Source organism: Coccinella septempunctata, chromosome 2 (assembly GCF_907165205.1).
Source record: "Coccinella septempunctata chromosome 2, icCocSept1.1, whole genome shotgun sequence".
Lineage (NCBI taxonomy): Eukaryota > Metazoa > Arthropoda > Insecta > Coleoptera > Coccinellidae > Coccinella > Coccinella septempunctata.
This window is the reverse complement of record NC_058190.1, coordinates 1,830,538-1,850,001: the sequence shown is the minus strand read 5'-3', so window position 1 is coordinate 1,850,001 and position 19,464 is coordinate 1,830,538. Positions and strand designations below refer to the sequence as shown.

General features: G+C 33.3%; 2 protein-coding genes across 2 annotated transcripts in view; one reads left to right on the top strand and one right to left on the bottom strand.

The window, feature by feature from the left end:
- The window catches only part of LOC123308631 (serine/threonine-protein phosphatase 2A 56 kDa regulatory subunit epsilon isoform), a 55,454-nt gene extending 51,321 nt beyond the window's left edge, over positions 1-4,133 (top strand). Inside the window, exon 8 of the mRNA XM_044891382.1 lies at positions 3,745-4,133. The gene's annotated coding sequence lies outside the window, so the exon portion shown is untranslated. The remainder of the gene's footprint in view (positions 1-3,744) is intronic.
- On the bottom strand, positions 3,744-19,460 carry LOC123308634 (molybdopterin synthase catalytic subunit). The gene is made up of 5 exons (XM_044891388.1): positions 19,210-19,460; positions 18,868-19,043; positions 13,910-14,182; positions 8,728-8,948; positions 3,744-6,106 (listed from the first exon to the last, which is right to left on the bottom strand). The coding sequence occupies exons 1-5, from the start codon at positions 19,458-19,460 to the stop codon at positions 6,002-6,004; spliced, it is 1,026 nt and encodes a 341-aa protein (XP_044747323.1). The 3' UTR covers positions 3,744-6,001.
- Between the last annotated feature and the right edge of the window lie 4 nt (positions 19,461-19,464).

The window sequence follows — 19,464 nt, the reverse complement described above, 5'->3', positions numbered from 1 at the left end:
CAATAACTGAAAATGAAAACGCGGAATCCCACCATAATCTCTGTTTTTCTAAAATTAAATATTGATATATTTTTTGTCGATTAAGTTTCTGAAGATAAGTTGGATAGGGTTGCGGGTAAGGGATGGAAAAAATATTCAATTTTATTTCCCAAAAATAAATGCAATCAGAAATGACATGTTTTTCAGCATCTTGATGTTAAGTTATTGGTTGAGAAACTACTCATTGATAGAAGAAGAAGGTAATTGAAAAGCAATTGGTGGGTTTCAGTGTCTTCATTTTGAGTGGTTGATTAATATTGAAGAAATATTAATTTTATTCCAGACTTATGCCCCATCCTGTAGATATAGTCTGATTTATTTTTATACAACAGTGTATAAAAGTTTCGTTTTCAATGCGATATAAAGCCTTGTTTTTGGAGAAAGAATGTACTATACTTCTTTGTTTTTGCCCAGCTTTTGAATAATAGTTTTATTCTTCTTCGGTGTCTCTCTGTAAATACCGATAACAAATTTATTACAACACAAAACGTCAATATGAATCAAAATTTTAAGTTCACTGAAACACATCTACAATTTTGATTTTAAGTGAAAATGTACTAATTTTTCTTTTCTTTATTTCACCATTCTTCCTTCTACTGTCACATGATCTTGTGACAGGATGCAAAGTTTGTTTCGATTTGCTACTACTCCAATTATTCAACAATTAAAGAAATTTAGAATCCACTCAGATTGTCAAAATTTACGAAATGAATCGAAGAAAACTGATAAACACGTGCACCCCTTTCTCTTATTCTACGACACTGACCTAATTCAATTCATAATATGGGAACAGCGATGCGGATGCGATTCTTATATCCCCACTCCGAGGCTCGGCCGGCCGGCCTACGCGTATTCAAGAAGCTTCGAAATCACCGTGCCCTTATAAATTCACTAGGAATTACGAATTTTTATGGTCAAAAAATCACTAAACTACTCTTATACTGTCGGAATACCCTTTTTCAAAAATTAACTATTCATTTAATAATAAAAAAATCTAACTATAATTAGGGATATATTATATTTTCATTGACTAAAGCTACTCTTAAAAAGTGCGAATACGCTCTTTTCTAAAATAGACATAATATTTAATGATTAACTATTCATTTGATAATATAATATCTTAGAATAGACAATGAGGAAATCTAGAAATATGACAACTAAACGACCAAACCATAGCAAGGTAGGCCCAACTCGTGCTGGCCGACCGTGTATGTATCTAGCAGCGACGTAATACGATGTTCAACTTGGTGATAACTGCGTGCGACGTAGGTGCTGTATAGTACAATAACTTGAAGCGTTTCGCTAGGCTACTGCCGGCTGGCCGACCTAGCGTGTAGCGTGTTTATCGTAAGGAAAGAGAACTTCGAAATAAACTAACTCAGGGCGACAGGGGCGTCACGTTGATCGAAATAAGTTGTCGTACGTATTACTAGGGAATTAATCGAGAATTTAATATCGAAATTAATCATTTGGAATAAGTTTTGAAGAATAAAATAATTATAATTATTTTCCATTTCTCGATTATTTTTGGGTCGGCCCGGCCGACCCTGCATACCCGGACGAGCCGTCATTGGTAAAAATATTTGCACGAGTCAGACTCGCCCTGTATAAACTGATTGAAGAGATTATTTGCTTGGAATATACATATATTTATTTTTGTTATGAAAAAATATTTCATTATTGACACTTAACATGCAGATGCTTGAGAATAGTTTATGTTGGTTTTCTTCGTGGACTGATAGTTGTAGATGTTATACAGGGTGATTCATTACTATTGGGACATAGGCTAAGGGCAGATTGTTTGGACCAAAATATGGCGATAGGACCAAATATACCTCAATAAAATATTGCTGTGGAAAAAATAGAGGGCGTTAAAGTTGAATTTTTTACTTCGTTTTTTGGTAATAATTTCACTGTATATTTTTTCATCCGTTTTTGAGAAGAACATAATTTAACAGTTCAGAGCATCGGAAGGGGATTTGAAGTAACGATTTATTTATTTTATTTATTTATTTCGACGATAAAGCATAATTAAAAACAATGTAACATAAAAAGAATAAACTTAAATTTAATGTTTTACGTGGCCTCCTCAGACTTCTATGCCTTTTCTAATTCTCTTAATAAAGGACTTTCGAAGTTCGAAGAAAATATTATTCTGTCCCCTTATAAAAAATTCAACTTTAACGCCCTCTATCTTTTTCCACAGAAATATTTTATATACAGGGTTGGGATAAAGTTTGGCACCAAATTTATATCTTTAAAACAAAACGGGCGATATTTTTGAAATTTGGCAGCTGAGTGTAATGGACCACAATGCATCTGATGAGCATATTTTCATTAATGAGATACTTCCGGTTTAGCCGGAAATGACAAAACTTTTTTTTATTTAAATAGGACACCCTGTATATTTCTGCAGATTCTGAAAGTGCACCTTGTTCCGGATCTGTCCATATCGGGTTCCATGTAAAAATTATCTGTAAAAAGAAGAATTCAGTCTTTTTGTACATTGGAGAAAAAATCCATTCAAATAAATAAATCCTTGTTATTTGTATCAATAGTGAGAAATAAAACGATATACTTTGTATTAGATAACTCTTTCTGCTTTTCATGACGTATTTTTTATGAAAATCTATAATAAGAAGAAATATTACCGTCCGTTCCGTTTTAAATATATTAATTTGGTGCCAAACTTTATCCCAACCCTGTATATTTTATAGTATATTTGGTCCTATCGCCATATTTTGGTCCAAACAATCTGCCCTTAGCCTATGTCCTAATAGTTATGAATCACCCTGTATATTACAGTTATTCTGGCTGCAAAGCTTTCGACATTTTTGCAGCGTAAAAAAATTGATAAATGGTTGTGGCTACGTCGTTTTGACATTAACGACATGTCAAGGGTACCAACCTTACTCCGTTCTAGTTACAAAAACTCATGAAATTGTCTGTGGCGAGTCGACTGCTTTTATAAAAGTAAATGGAGTATTCACTCATTATAACTTCGGGCAAAACTTTGCGCACTTCCAACTAATGCTGACAAATTTCTGTAAATAATTTTGGTCAATTTTTAATTGCTATTTGCAGATATTCTTCCGTCAGAGAAAGAATATGCAAACTTTTCAATAATTTTTTTTCCCAAAGATAGAACAGTAAACACTTCATTAACTTGCATTCCAAACAAAAGCATCTGGAGGATTATTCATTGATGATAAAATGACATATGTTCTGATTATGAAAGTATCAAAAACCAGGGACGCAATTTTTAGGATATATTGCTTGATCAAAGATTTTTTTTTAACTAATTTTTGAAGATTTCTACAATGATGAAATGTTTCATTTTGATCAGTTTTACCACCTGTTTTATTATAAAGACTCACCTTTCAAACCATCATGTATATGTTGAGTTAGGTATTCTTACCTTTGAGTATTCAACAATTCAGCCAATACTCAATGCTTTTACTCAAATAGTTCTAATATCTAAATTGCATGATCATTAAACGTAAGCAAAGGGGTTTTGTCTGAAAATGGCGAATTTGTACCACGTGATTCAGATGACCAATCACCACTACCACAATTATTAATTGTTGTCACTTTAATAAAGTCACTGCACTCCCAATGGACTGTAACTTGTGATTTTCTGTGTGTTGTTTTGCAAAATTGCCAGTGCATTATTGCATCAGATCAATGAATCTTTATCATTTTCAGGAAAATATTGGATCAGTACATCATTTTGTAAAACTGTTATCTCCATTGACTTTCGACAAGAAATGCATTAAGTTTCATATTGAATTTGAGGCGCCATACTTGAAAAGTGAGAAGCGTAATTTATGTCCAGTTGAAAGGCTTTCTCTTGAAGACTGTAAGAGTGAGACTTGAAGTGGGTTGGTAGAAAACTAGTACTCCTAAATATCTGTGTTAGAGCTCCAACCTATTAATCTCTTCTTTCTTTTTGTTATGTATAGATAATTGCTAAGTAACATTATTGTTGCGATTTTCGTTTGGAAATGTTAATTAACATAATGTCACATTTAAATTTGAACAAATCTGTTGAATATTAATTGAGTGATACATTGAAATTATACTAAGAACATGGACATTTTTGTTTTGTTTTATTTTTCATTCCCTCACTCATATTGTGTTAATTCAATAGGAAATGTTCTTGAGCAAAATTTAAAAAAATTGAATCAGAGGTGGGGATTTATATCTTCGTTTGCAATGTATTCACTTAAATTTATCAGGATTTAATTTGTAGGAGCAGCAACGAAGGTACAAACTGCCTAAAGGATATTTTCATATGTTACTCAGAAATTTTGTGCCTTGTTATCTTAAGTTTTCGTTGCTCACTGATTTTTCGGGATTTTTAATAAGATTTCAGTCTGAATTCAGGGAAAAAGGCTACTGGCCTGGTCACACCTTGAAACTATCTGCTCCAAATATCCATCATGTAATGAACTAACATTAATAATTGTCATGGATAAATTGATGATTTTCATTATACTGATTTCCACCAGTTTGTATCGAATTCAATGTCAGAACACAAAATAGGAATTAATGTGCTTCCGAAGTCCTTGATGTATCGGCTGGATTTCGAAATCTAAACATCCTATTTTTTTTTTTTTGTATTCCATCCTGGTGCATTTCGAAAATTTTCCAAGAAAAAAAAATTGAAGGAGAATCTACTAAGCAAGTGTACTTTTAAATAATTGTGAATGTTTATTAACTAAATAACATCTATATATGACGTAAAATGTGAAAACCGCTATATGTTAAATTCGTAATATTGTAAATAGATCAGCCAAATGTGATTTTTTCGTTTATTGAACATATTGTTTCAAATTTGGATATTTTCTTAGATGTTAATTTTGGCATTTAGAGAGAGACTATTTTAGTTTTATTTTGATGGGTGTCTGAAGGAATCATTTTTGAAATTTCGCTAAATGCTGATAATCATTGCTCAACTAGCATAACGACGGGAAAACTAAGTTAAATTAAATTATAGCAAAGAAGAATAATAATTTGAAACAATAATATAAATTATATACATGCATCCTCACATAATGTAATCGAAACAACTCATTGAAATTATCCCATTTCCTGTATGAAAATAACTTCAACCCGCTAAGTAGTGATTTTAAAGTTAGATTTTTGATTAAGCTTGCTTAAAATGAATGGAACTGTAATAAATGTAAGAATATTTTCAAGAATGATTTCTTCGCTTTTGAATTAGTAAGGTTTTGTGATCACTAGAACTTTCAATCATGAGAACCGATACGAGATGGAATTTTAGTATGTTTTGTATAGAGAAACTTATAGACCCCCTCGTCTATATTTCATTATTAGAGTTATATATGAATATTTGTGAAGAAAAATACGTATACTACTGAGTTCATTAGAGAACTATTTTAAAGATGGATACAGCAACGTTTTTCCTTTGTTTTCGAGCCTGCAACAATACTTATGTTTGAATTGAGCACATCAAGTACTAATTTAGAGAGTGACCTGTGTAAACCAAGAGATTTTTTTTTAAGATTGATAAACAGGTGATTTTTAAGAAGTCTTTCTTGTTGTACTTGCTGATTAGGTTTCTTGCTCACTTTATGATAACGAGAACGTAGCTAATATTTGTACCACAATGCAACAAAGAAAATTGTTCTCCATTTTTCAAACTTGTAAAATATGTAGAATAAAAAGTCCTTTTTAAAATGAAATATAGCAATAGTTTTTATTCACAAAACATCAACAATAGCAATAGATTTTAGAATTCGATATAAAATTCGATTCACGATCGAAGCTTTAAAATATACATACCTAAAATTCAATAAGAAAATATAATATTTATTGAAGAAGCATATTCCATAGATGAAAATCAAAGGATTCACAGTTCTATAGTAGATCGATTTGCCAAGGTAAGTACTGATGGCTGTGAACTATTTGTCCTCCTTATATAGATATGGTTATTGTCTTACTTTACCATCTTGTTCTCTAAATCTTTTATTAGTGTATCGATTTCTTCCATGGAAAATATTTTTTTCTTTACCGATTTCGTAGTTTTTTCTGTAGTCTTGTCCTGTAAACGATAATATGTTTAGTTATTTTCCTAAAAAGAGAACAGGCATATCCTTCAATGGTAAGGAACAATCTTGGAAGTCTCAAGTGAAAAATAATATAGGTAAGTTATATTCAACAGCATCACCATGGGCAGGCGACAAAAATCTATCAAACGTACAGTAAGTATACAGGGTGTGTCTTTGACCCCTACAAATAAGGTTTGTTCGTAGAGTGGTTCACTACGGTTGTGAACAGTGAACTCTGTACAGAGCAAGTGCAATTCCATTTTAGGGTGAGGAAAATCTGTCTGCGCTTGCTCTGTACAGGGTGGGCAAATTTGGTGATACCTGAACTGCAACTTTCAAACCCAACGAGATAGAGGAAAATGAATGTGCCATTCATGTCGTCCTTTTTTCGAGAAACTAATAATGCCATCAACTGCATTCCTCTATATTCTTTTTGAGTTAAAGGCCAAAATTTAAATTTGGACGATTTGTCTTTGGTCATTATCTACGTTTCTGTTTGTGCTAGGATGGTGAAATAAAAACATTGTACAGACACTTTTTTGATAGCAACCCAGTGGCGTTCTTTGATTTTTTCCTACAGGTTTATTTGCTGAGCTATAACATAAAGTTGTGTTTTTTCTTATGAAAACGGTAGTATAAAATAACTTAGAAAGAATCGCCATTTTTTTCCCGTTTCTGAAATATATCATACATCGCCCTCAGTCTTTCTAAAGTCATTTGAAACTATACTGTTTTCATAAAAAAAAACACATACCTGTTGACATATTTCTGAGCTCTTTTTCAGTGAAACAAAAAAGGGTGAAAACCGTATCCTCCTACAATTCTTCGTTTTTGAGTTATTAGCAAAAAATGGGATTTTGACGATTTCGAAAAGTTCTCATAACTTTTTTGTCTTTGAAGTTACAGATCTGAAAAATGAACCTTCTACCTACAGGCACTTTTTTACGTAGAATCCACTGACGAGCTCGAAATATTTTTTGGTTTAGAATGATTAGGCGAACTTTTGTTTTTTATAATGCAAACTTTTATTGAATTCGTTATTTTTGCATTGGAAATTGTCGGTAGATTTTACGTATAGAAGTGCCTAAGAAAGATCAAGTTTCAGATCTGGAAAATATTATTTCTTGCTAATTACTCAAAAACGAAGAATCGTAGGAGGTTTTCACCATTCTCCGTTTCTCTGAAAATCCGTTCTCTTCTAGCTCTCATAGTTCTCGAGATCTCAGTAGACAACGAATTTTGCCCACCCTGTACAGTTCACAACCGTTGTGAACCACTCTACGGACAAGCCTATATTCAAGCAGTAGATTCTTGATGTCAAAAAACACTTCTCTTCACCATTTTTTCGGAATCGGCTCGGTTTGAAAGATATAGGCTTTTGAAAAACCATTAAAAAATGTTATTTTAAGTAATAATCAAATTAATTCAGATGCATAACATCCGCAGATAATGAAATCAACGAATGCTACGATCTAAATCGAACTAACAAACTACCATCGCTCGAAGTATTACCAGAAATTTCATTTCGTCGACAAAAAGTAGATGCTGACCATGGTTTCGGTCTTATTTGACCTCGTCAGAGCAACAAAACTCATTCGTCAACGAAACGCTATGAATTGCCGATGTATAAATACATCGTACCGACATCTGACAGAGAAACGGGAACCAACCCAATTCAATTTCCTAACTCTCAGAGCGAATATAGCAGTATGCATCCATATGCTTCAATCCCATATTGCAGATATCGTATATTACGATAATTAAGCAAGGGAAAAAGCGCGGAAAGGTTCGGATCATGACAGTAACCGATCTGTCGCGTACATGGAAACTAAGAAATGGATCACGCCTTCGATAATAATTATGATTATTATTTACCTGCCTTACTATGAAGGCGTGATCCATTTCTTAGTTATTTTAAGTATCTCACAAACGGTTTTATCGAATGAAATGAATTTCGGAGTGTAGTTTTTCATTCATTTGATGAATCTTTTTCGAAGAAAAGATATCACCCACGTCTTCCAGTTTTCTCATTATGATCATTAAGTAACATAAAAATACCCAACACTTGAAACTAAGTTGGACTTTGTCTAATGAATATAAAACCGTTAGGTAAAACAAAAGTATTCTTCATATTTTCTCGTATAATGCGCCGTTTTCGAGTAATTTGATATTCAATAATTTGAAAGTACCTGTGAAATTTGAAAAATTAGGTACTTTGGCTCAATACATGTTCAAAAGATCCACAGGTGTGTAGTGTCACAGATTTAGCTAGTTAATCTGAAAGTAATTTTGTTTTTCCAGGGGTGGCACACCTCATTATGAAAACTTTAAATGGCTGTATCTTTTTATCAGGGCCGAATCGGAAAAAAAGGTACTGAAAAAAGTGTTTCTTTGGACCTCGAGAATTTATTGTAAAAATATTCATGAAGACGTTCATAATTTTGTGCTGAAATTTTGCATGTTGGGGTTATCGACAACGAACTTTCTCAATTAAATATCATCAGTCCTTTGCAACTTCCGGTTATACCGGGAAAAGATAACTATTTTCTTATTCCAAATAGTTATAGTATATGTTTTCATCGTTTGCGCTAGCTGATTTGATGACAAAACTTACCCAAAATTGAATGTATTCAGGCGAAATCGACTCAAGTTTCAGCATCCGCTCTTCTAATAATTGCAATCGAGCAAAAATATTCGAAGGTGCCTGAGATGTCAGGGTTAGTTGACTTTCCAAATTCTGGATTCTTTCTTCTACTCCGTTTGGTGGCATGTACTTGGTCAGGTAATCCGAATTGATCTGGTCCCTTTGATAATAAGAATTCAAAACACGGTCAACTGAAAAATTCAATAAATACATATTTCATATCAAACTAGTACAGGGGGTGTCCCAAAATCGATCCTCACTCGAGAACTAAAACACTCAAAGAAAAAATCTTCAAGGATCCCCGATTTCTTTTTTGGAATTAATTAGATATCAGGAAGCAAATCATAGATATCTTGATTAGTTCTCGAGACTTACAAGGCGTTTCTAATTATTACTGTTTCAAATATTTCGCTATATCTTGATCGATGTTCATTTTTTGCATTAATGTTTGTATTTTATGTGATACTTGTTCTCTGTTGTGCAGAGATATAGAGGAGTCGGTGTTTTTTGAATGGGAAACCCCATATTTTGCAAGGTAATTTTTCAGTCATAGATTTGTTTCAAAGATATTTAATTTTTCGACTTCATTCTTGACATGGGAATATTTATACAGGGTGAGTCTTTGACTTGTACAAATATTTCAACAGTAGATTCTTGAGGTCCAAAGAAACACTTTTTTCCTTCATCATTTTTTTTTCGAATAGGATCGTTTCAAAAGATACAGGCTGTTGAAAAACCATGCAAAAATGTTATTTCTAGTTCAATCTCACGAACGGTTTCATCGAATGAAATTAATTTTCGAGTGGACTTTTTCATTTATTTGATGAATATTTTTCGAACACAGGATATCAGCCACGTCTTCCAGTTTTCTCATTATGACCATTACGTACCATAAAAATACCAAAAATTCAAAGAAACCAACTCTTAAAACCAAGTTGGACGCTATCAAATGAATATTTGAACGTTTTGTATAATGCGCCGTTTACGAGTATTTTGATGTTCAATAATTAAAAAGTATCTGTGAAATTTGAAAAATTGGGTAATTTGGCTGAATACAACTCTGTTCAAAAGTTCCACAGATGTGTAGTGTGGCAGATTTAGCTAGTTAATCTGGTAATGGTACAGCTCATTATGAAAACTTAACATTTTAAAAATAGTATAGGAAAAAGTGTTTCTTTTGATCTCAATATTTGTCAAAGACTCACCCTGTATATAAATCTTATAGATTCCACTTAGTGCTCTCTCGAGTTAGTTCAATGTTGCGTTTCTATTGAAGTTTCGATTCAATTTGTGTGTATTCTTTATTAAATTAAAACTTGCATGATAATTTCTTCTTCTTAAATGATATAATCTTCATTGAGAAAGAATACACAATAGACACAAAATGAATTGAATCTCTGAATAAATGAAAAATATTTATATACATATAAGGGGTCAAGAATGAAGTCGAAAAACGAAATATCTCCGAAATAGGTGACATTTTTTGAAAAATCATCAACAGGATGCTTTTCTACAAATCTGCGACTAAAACACTGCGTTGAAAAATATAGGATATCACATTTTAAAAACACCGACCCTCCTCTATATCTCTGAAATGGTTATTCATTTCTATGATCCGTTACGAGTATAACATAAAAAATAATAATTACTGAAAATATGTTTAGGAATTTTTCGAATACCTCGAGCATAAACTAAGATATAACGGAATATTTGAAACAGACATTTTTCAGTAATGCTCTGTAACTCGAGAAGGAATCAAGATATCCATGATTTGCTTTCTGATATCTAATTATTTCGAAAAAAGAGATCGGGATTCTTTGAAGATTTTTTCTCTCAGATGTAATCAGTAAGCATCGAATTTGAGACACCCTGTTCAAGTTTTACCAGACACAATAACTAAATTTAATCCTTTCTCGAATCTTTCTTATTATTGTCCATTCAAAAATTATTAACATCGGAGTAGACCTTGAGAGTCTACCAGATGTAGCTGAATAACCGGTCACGAAATATCAATAATTTCTGTAGTGTTAATCAAATAATTTAGATATACAGGGTGTTTTCAAAGGTGAGGCTTCTTTGAGGCAGAAGGTAAGAAGTCATCAAAAAAAAGTCATTTCACCAAAAATTTTTATATAAAATATTCGAGATGGCTGAGCTACAACCCCTAGAATTCCGACAAAATTTCATTAAATTTCAAGTACGGGACTGTGGAAGGTGACTCCGGCATCGCAAAAACGAAACAAAACATAAACATATGGCTGGACAATTAATGGTTCAGTACATCCGAGTCTATCTGATTAGTTGCATCAGGTCAGTTGTATCGTGCGATTTAGGGTGAAAAAAAAAACTGTAGAAAATTGAGAAAGTTTAAAGTGGTTATGTTGACAAGTGCTATTATTTCGCCCCATTTTCAGGACGATTGTTGGAGGGATCGAACAAGAAGAAGATTATGAAGACCATTCTGAATATGTGAATAATTTAGATGAATTTTATTGGTGGGATTATGAACCAATCTATTTTTTTACACTTGGTCCTAAGTATTTTTCTGTCAGTTGGTATGGTATAGAAATGAGCCATTTCATAAAATCGTTTAAGTTACTGAATGATGGGAAAAATTCGGCAATCCTAAGTTTCCATTTTCATTACCACATAAAAATCGAAAGAGCCAATATCCTAAACGGAACCATGATATGGTTGAGTCAGTCATCACTAGATTCCCATTGCTTTGAGATAGTTCAGGTTACAAATGATCTAGGGTAGTATATTTGGATCTATATATTTCAGTAATCATTTTCAATTTTGTCCTTGTGAAAGTTTTGTATAGATGATTTTCGGCGAAACGCTTTATTTGTTCTACCTTCTGTTGAAAATACACCCTTTATGGCATCTATAGATGAGCTTTCAAAATTAATACAATCAGTTTGTAAGCTTATACAGGGTGATTCAAATCGCGACGATCTATTAGACGTTTATGGAGATCTAATCATAATTTTGTGTTGAAAATTTGCATGTTGGAGTTTTAGACAATGGACTTTCTCCCTAGAGAATTTTCTGACAGCAAACAGTGTTATAATATTGCATAATCAAAAAATTCAAAATGGTTAATTTTTTTCAGAAAACTATTACGCTTGAGCTCTTGCCCATATTTTTGAAACGATGAGAAGACATCCTGAGGGTGAGGGTACCATTTGAAATGAGAAAGTAGTAGGCTGTTTCCGGGAAAACAGGAAATTGCAGACGTCGGAAAATATTTCAGGAAGAAAGTTCATTGTCAAACACCCATCAAACAATTTCCAGCACAAAATTATGATTAATTTTTCATAAACGTCCAATAGTCCCTCGCTATGAACCATAGACATATAGACATGGACTGTGCCTTCCCTTTCTATCTATGCATGAAATACGGTCAAAAAAATTGGCAGAGAGTAACTGAACATCGGGCATGCAGTTGTCTTTTTTTAGAATTTTGATTGGTCTACACTCACCTCTCTGTGAACAAAAAAGGGACAGGTAAATGCCCGACGATCATTTCTCTCTTTCGATAAAATAGTCAATTTCATGTTGACATTGCTCAGTCCATGCCTCTATGTCTACGCTATGAACACACGCCTTCATAACTATACAAGATGTACACTGCGCAAAAAAATTAACGCACATTATGGAAATCTCAAATTTATTCTACAACTGAAGGTGTTCTCAATGATAATTATTTTTATCAGAATTATGCATGCATATGTTATCCACTTTCAACGGTTTTCTTCAATACAGATGTTTTTTCCCAGCAGGAATAAAAAAAGATGATATTATCAGATTTTGAATGTATTGGCTCCATTCTAAAATCAGTTGTTCTCGATCAATTCTAGTGATCAATAGTTTTTCTTTCTTTTGATTTTCTACACTCGATCGCTATGCAACGCGAAACACGCAATTTGACCGAAGAGGAATGTGCCCAAGCGGTAGTTTTGCGAGAAGAAGGGTGGACATACACAAGAATAAGAATTGCAGAAAGGTTTGGAGTTTCCCATACAAGTGTGTCCAGAATGTTGCAGCGGTTCAGGGAGACAGGTATGAATGTCCGAAGACCAGGACAGGGTAGACCACTGGTAACAACTGCCATTCAAGAACGTAACTTGAGAGTTTCTTCGTTGAGACAACGGTTTGCAACCGCTCGCCTCCTTCAAATTCAGCTTGAGCAAACTCATGAGGTGCAAATTAGCACTCAGACAATAAGAAATCGCCTCAGAGAATATGATTTAAGGCCTCGTGTCGCGGCAAGAGGCCCAGCTCTTACCCCAGCCCATCGAAGAGGCCGATTAGGAAAGAGTTCTCTTCACAGATGAGTCTAGATTCTGCCTCTACCATTGTGATCGACGTTCCCTTGTATACGGACGTCCACATGAAAGATATGCTCAGTGCAATTTCCTGAATACTACTGGTTTCGGGGGAGGATCGATTATGGTATGGGGTGGAATATCTTTGACTGCTCGCACAGACTTAGTGGTCGTTGATAATGGAGCTATGAATGCTGATAAGTATATAAGGAACATTCTTGAAGAGCATGTATTTCCATTTGCCCCATACATTGGTGAAAATTTCATTTTTATGGACGATAATGCCAGACCCTATCCTGCGCGCATCGTTCAGGAGTACCATGAAGAGGTTGAAGTCTCTCGAATGGAATGGCCAGCAAGAAGTCCAGATCCCAATCCGATTGAGCAGGTTTGGGACAACCTCAATAGAAGGCTGAGAAGTTCAGAAAATCATCCAGCTACTCTTAATGACTTAGGAATCCAACTCGGAGAAATCTGGGAAGGATTAGATCAGAACATTTTAAGATCAATCATTTTGAGTATGAACCGTCGTTGCCGAGCTGTAATTAACGCAAGGGGTGGAAATACCAAGTATTAAATCACTTATCAGCATTTCAGTATTTTGAAAATTGTTCATTTCTCTTCTTTCACATAAGATTCGGTGTAATCCTGAATTTTTCTTCCATTTAATGTGTATTGTTTCGTTCAAAACCTTCCCGAGAGAACATAAAAAATAAGTTATAAAGTCAATGTAGAGTTAACTTTCATTAAAATTGAAATTTTCAAAATGTGCGTTAATTTTTTTGCGCAATGTAGTCTATAACATGTCCGATCAATCTTACCTTGGAGATGTCCTTTGGCGTCTTTTCTCTTCTTCAATTTGGCATCTATCCTGGCGCAAATGAATTCCGAGTTCCTATCCCCGCTGCAGAATTCCGAGATGTTATTGATGTTTATCTCGTTCCTTTTACGCTCCATCAAGGTTCGGATCCTCCTGTTGATTTCTTCGTTCGGCGCCTTTATCTGGAGCAAGTGGGGCGCAACGTAGGGCACGTCGATCTCCTGTGCGATCTCCAATTTTGTCTTTTTCGGCTTTACTTCGGCAACGGATGGAGCTGCATGATAGGAATTTATTTATTTATTTATTTATTATAATCTAAAACTGTAAATCAAACAGAGTTTGGCAATACGGAGTACAATTAATACTTAATTTATTTGATTTTGCATAATATATTTTTTAGCCCTTTTTTAAACTTATGGTAGTCTTCTTCTTTATTCAAGTAATTGGGTAACTCATTATATGACTTTATTGCAGAATATGTTGGAAGTTTTGACCCTCTTGTTGTCTTGAAAATGAAATCAGTGTACAGATTATTGGCGTTTCTTGTACCGTATTTGTGTTCGTCAGAATGCTTCTTAAGATTCACCATTGATCTTAACTGACCCGTATTTATCTTATAGATCAACTTACGCTGTTCTTGTTTCACACTCTTAGAGAGCGGCAGCAATAGGAACTTTTTATACAAGTAGCTGGTGCTGGTCTCTTATGGAAGATTATGTATGTTGCCCTATTTTGAAGTCTTTGAGGTCTGCTTAGATTTAATTCTGTCGTATTTCCCCAAATTGATGCCAGATATGTGAAGATGGACTATGCAGGGTGGGCAAATTTGGATGTTTTAGCACTAGAGCTTTCAAACCAGTGGAGATAGACAAAATCTGATACCCCATTCTCGTTCTCTTTTTCTGAGAAACTAACAGGAGTAGGAGTAATTTTTGGCCACCTCCTTTTGTTTTCGAGTTATTAGCGAAAATTGGAAAAATGGCGATTTCGAAATAAATTTATATCTCCGCTAATACTGATGATAGAGCTCTGAAATGAAAACATTATACAGGCACTTTTTTAAGTAGAATCCAGTGGCGTGCTTGCCTTTTTAGCAGAATTTTCAATTACGAAGCTATAACCCAAAGTTATGTTTTTTAAATGGGAACACTAGATTTCTATGCAATTTTTTTAAAACTTAATTTTCACTGATTTCAAAAATATATAACATTCTCATCAAATGTAGAAACCATAGAAATATTGAGAAAATAAGTTTTGACCATTTTCTATTATTTATATTGATAGAAACCATATGATGTTATATATATTTGGAACATAGACATAGAGACATGGACTGAGCAATGCCAGCATGAAATTGGCTATTTATTAGAAAGAGAGAAAAGCTCGTCGGGACATACCTTTCTCTTTTTTGTTCACATAGAGGTGAGTGTAGACCAATCAAAATTCTAGAAAAAGACAACTGCATTCCCGACGTGTTTTTCTCTCTGTCACTTTTTTTGACCGTATTTCATGCATAGATATAAAGGGAAGGCACAGTCCATGTCTCTATGTCTATGATTTGGAATCAGTAAAAATTAAGCTTTCAAAAAATTGCACAGAAATCTAGTGTTCCTATTTAAAAAAAACATAACTTTTCATAGCTTCGTAATTAAAAATCCTGCTAAAAAGGCAAGCACGCCACTGGATTCTACTTAAAAAAGTGTCTGTATAATGTTTCAATTTCAGAGCTCTATCATCAGTATTAGCGGAGATATAAATTTATTTCGATATCGCCATTTTTCCAATTTTCGCTTATAACTCGAAAACAAGAGAAGGTAGCCAAAAATGACTACTACTCTTGTTAGTTTCTCAGAAAAAGAGAACGAGAATGGGGTGTCACATTTTGTCTACCTCCTCTGGTTTGAAAGCTGTAGTGCTAAAACATCGAAATTTGCCCACCCTGTACACATGCGTTGTAAAAGATCAATTTGCAGTTTTGTGACATATTTACGGACTGGCATGCTTTGCGCTGCGCTTATCAGACCTGAGAGCTTCTCAACTATTTCATCAGAATTTGAGAAAGGATCATCATAAACATTTTCTGTATACATGTTTCTTAGGGTTAGGCAAGTAATCGATCTAAATTTGAGAAAAATTCAAGTGTAGGAAAAAGGGAGGAATTTATAATATAATGGACCTCCAAGCAGTCAGAAATACGTCAGGGAATACTCTTAATAAGATTATCAATTTCCTCCTGAGGTGCCCCAGGCAATTTTTATTCCATATCCACACTTAACTATTTTTTAACCTAGTGCATAATCATTTCCTTATTATTCTGATACCCTCTCGCAAAAAAATCTAAAAATAATTATAAAAAGAACGGTCCGTACATGACTAATACAGTAAATAATAAACTTCAGGCTTGTAATTACAACAATATGGGATATAAAGCTTAAAAGTGTATCATTTACTGAATCAAATATAGTATAGGTACGTAAACAGTGCATCATTTTACTTTTAGTGCTAGTTTTTTTTTACAGCAATGAATGAATGAATTTTACTTTTATCATAAAAAATAGTTGTGAAATTATCATGCTCATTTTCTAGCTTGCGTTCAGATATGTGTTCAGATATTCAAATTTTGAAATGTTAATTTACGCATACAAGGTGTTTGAAAGTTAGCCAATGATAATAGTCCCAATATAGTCATGTGCTCGCGTTTTTCAATAAGATTGAGATCCAGCAATTGGGAGAATAAGAAATAGGTGGAAAAGAAGTATTTGAGGAAAAAAATAATTTTGTAATTTTTGTGCAACCAAATTTTTCTAAACATCTAAATAATTTGGCTCAATCTAACACGTGAAAAAGTTGTATGCATTTTAGTCCAAAGTATAAGACATTTTTCTACTCTTTTCTAATTTTTATGAAATGAAATCGCAAAATATTGATTAGACTCTGAATATAATTATACAGGGTGAGTCTTTAACTTGTGCAAATATTTTAACAGTAGATTCTTGGGATCAAAAGCAACACTTTCTTTTCAAATCTACTAAAGGTAACAGGTTGTTGAAAAACTATAAAAAAAGTATCAAAAATTCAAAGAACGCTATCTAATGAATATTTTGACGTTTTGCAAAATGAAAGTATTGCTCATATTTCCCCTATAATATTAATTAAGAAGTATCTGTGAAACTCAAAAAATTGGGTATTTTGGCTGAATACAACTATGTTTAAAAGATCTACAGATATGAAGTGTCACAGATTAAGGTAGCTATTCTGAAGGTAATTTTGTTTTTCCAGAGGTGGCACAGCTCATTATGAATACTTAAAATGGCTATATCTCTTTGTCAGGGCCGAATCGGAAAAACAATTATAGGAAAAAAGTGTTTCTTTTGACCTCAAGAATCTACTGTTAAAATATTTGTGCGAGTCTGTATAGACACCTGGGGTAAGATTTTTTCATTATGTTAATCGCAAATCAACATTACAAAAATATGTAGGGTGGTTCATAAGTTATGAATAACTGAAAAAATGAGGAAAATCAATAACTGATAGATCTATAAATGTGGCTTATTTAGAATAAGCACCTCAGTTTTCTCCATCTAAATCTGATTGTATGCGCATTTCCCAATGAATCACCCTTAATTTGCATAACAGATTAAGAAAATTTAATAATGATACCCAAGAATTACTCAACCTGAAATTATTTTCGAATGTACAAGTTGCCTGACAAAAGCATAGTAGATGGTGATTTTTTTATTCCCAGGTACATTTTGCATGTTTCTGTATACTTCTCACAATTTTTCATTCAGCAGTTTTCAAAATATTGATGATTGTGTTAAAAAATCTAAGCTCTAGCAGGAGTTTTAACCTCTCTTATAGCGGTTAATGATAGATAGTAACCGAATACGGGTTGATGGCCACCATGCTTTCCATTCCAGACTTGACACCTTTAGATTTTTTCGGCTGGAGGCATTTAAAGTCAGTTGTGTAAAAGATTTGAAAGTAACAATTCAGCATCCAAGTTGAATTTTTAAAATCTTTTATAATAATGTTTTCAATTCTTGCTATTCTCTTTTTTAATTTTTCCGAAAAAAGTTAAAGGCAATCGAAATACTTTTAAAACAAGGTGTCACTCAACCCCTTTTCCCAATTGAGATTTCAGGGGTTTCTGACAACATGCTCATAAGGTTGATACATATTAATTGGAACTAACTGTATAAAATGTCCCCCTACAAACCAAATATTACCTCTTTTTGCATTTTTTCGTATTTTACATGGGGCCGAGATATTAAAGGTGGTACCTTTTCTGATTGACATACTGTATGACAAAAATCATTCTATGAAGTTTCAAAAGCAGTCAATTTTTAGAGGAAACATTGTCAGAAGTACGATTTTTTTTTTCCAATCCCTTATTTTTGAGCCTGATGATTTGATTGGAGCCAAGAACTAGAAGAGTTTTTGTCGGATGATAATTGAGTTTTATAGCACATATACTTAGTGGATGCTGAGAGAGATTCCAGAAGTCATCAGAAGAAACTATAGAAGTTACAAAGTTTGGCTAACTTCATGCTATACCACGAACATGACTGTAACATTTGACAGGGCATTTTTTCTCGATCCTAACAGCTTTTCACATTTTTTTCAAGGAAGCAAAACAAGATTGCATGAGGGTCATAGATTGCATATTTTGAAGATTTACATTTAATTGTTGTTTTGTATTAGACTATACCAAATTAATTTTTTTTACTAACATTTGCTGAAAAAGTGTACCTATCAAATAGGTTAATCCACTAATAAAAAAAATAACTACTGCTGTGGTTGACCCAACGATTAACTAGTATTAATTAGAAACTAAAGAGAAACTTACAATTTCTATATCTAAGCTGGCTTTTATTCAATACAAAAATAATTTGCTATAAACAATATTCCATCAAAAATACTACTTGTTTGAATTCATGTAACTACTAGACCACATACATTCTTTATTTTCCTTCCATTCAGGTGTCTCCCCTTGGTATATCTCCTTCTTCCAAATCGGGACAGATTTTTTCAGGTTATCTATACACCATTCCGTTGCTTTCATTGCTTCTACTCTATGGGGGGAAGATATAGCAATAACAACACTGGCTTCCTTAACTGGTACATTTCCCAATCTACAATTGGTTGAGATCAATAGAAAAAATTCTGAAGAATGACTTCAAAATGTAAATCTTCCCTTTCAATTTTCAACCAATATACCAAAATCATAAATTCTATCAGTATTAATTATGCTGTCAATTATAAAGAAAGCTTGTTTCGAAATATGCGTTTAACACCTACCTATGATAAATTGCAATTTTTTCCACTGTTTCCCATTGTTTTCTTATTTCAACACATAACTCTTCCATGGCTTTCACAGCCATACTTTCGTACGCCTCATATTCTAAAGATAAAACTACCTTTCCTTCGAAATTATCCCTAGTAGTTCCAACGAAAAACGATGAGGCACCACAGGTAGGCGATGATACTAAATCTAATATTGCATCTAATGATAATCTATCTTGTGTTAACTTAAGGAAATTCATTTTCATATAT

Bases quoted from the DNA above. Each gene is read 5' to 3' on its own strand.
- LOC123308634 (XM_044891388.1), bottom strand. From the start codon at position 19,460: ATGAAAATGAATTTCCTTAAGTTAACACAAGATAGATTATCATTAGAT. The intron at 14,183-18,867 runs GTATGTGGTCTA...CCTATCATGCAG, and splicing joins ATGGAAGGAAAATAAAGAAT to CTCCATCCGTTGCCGAAGTA. The intron at 6,107-8,727 runs GTAAGTTTTGTC...TATCGTTTACAG, and splicing joins CTGAATACATTCAATTTTGG to GACAAGACTACAGAAAAAAC.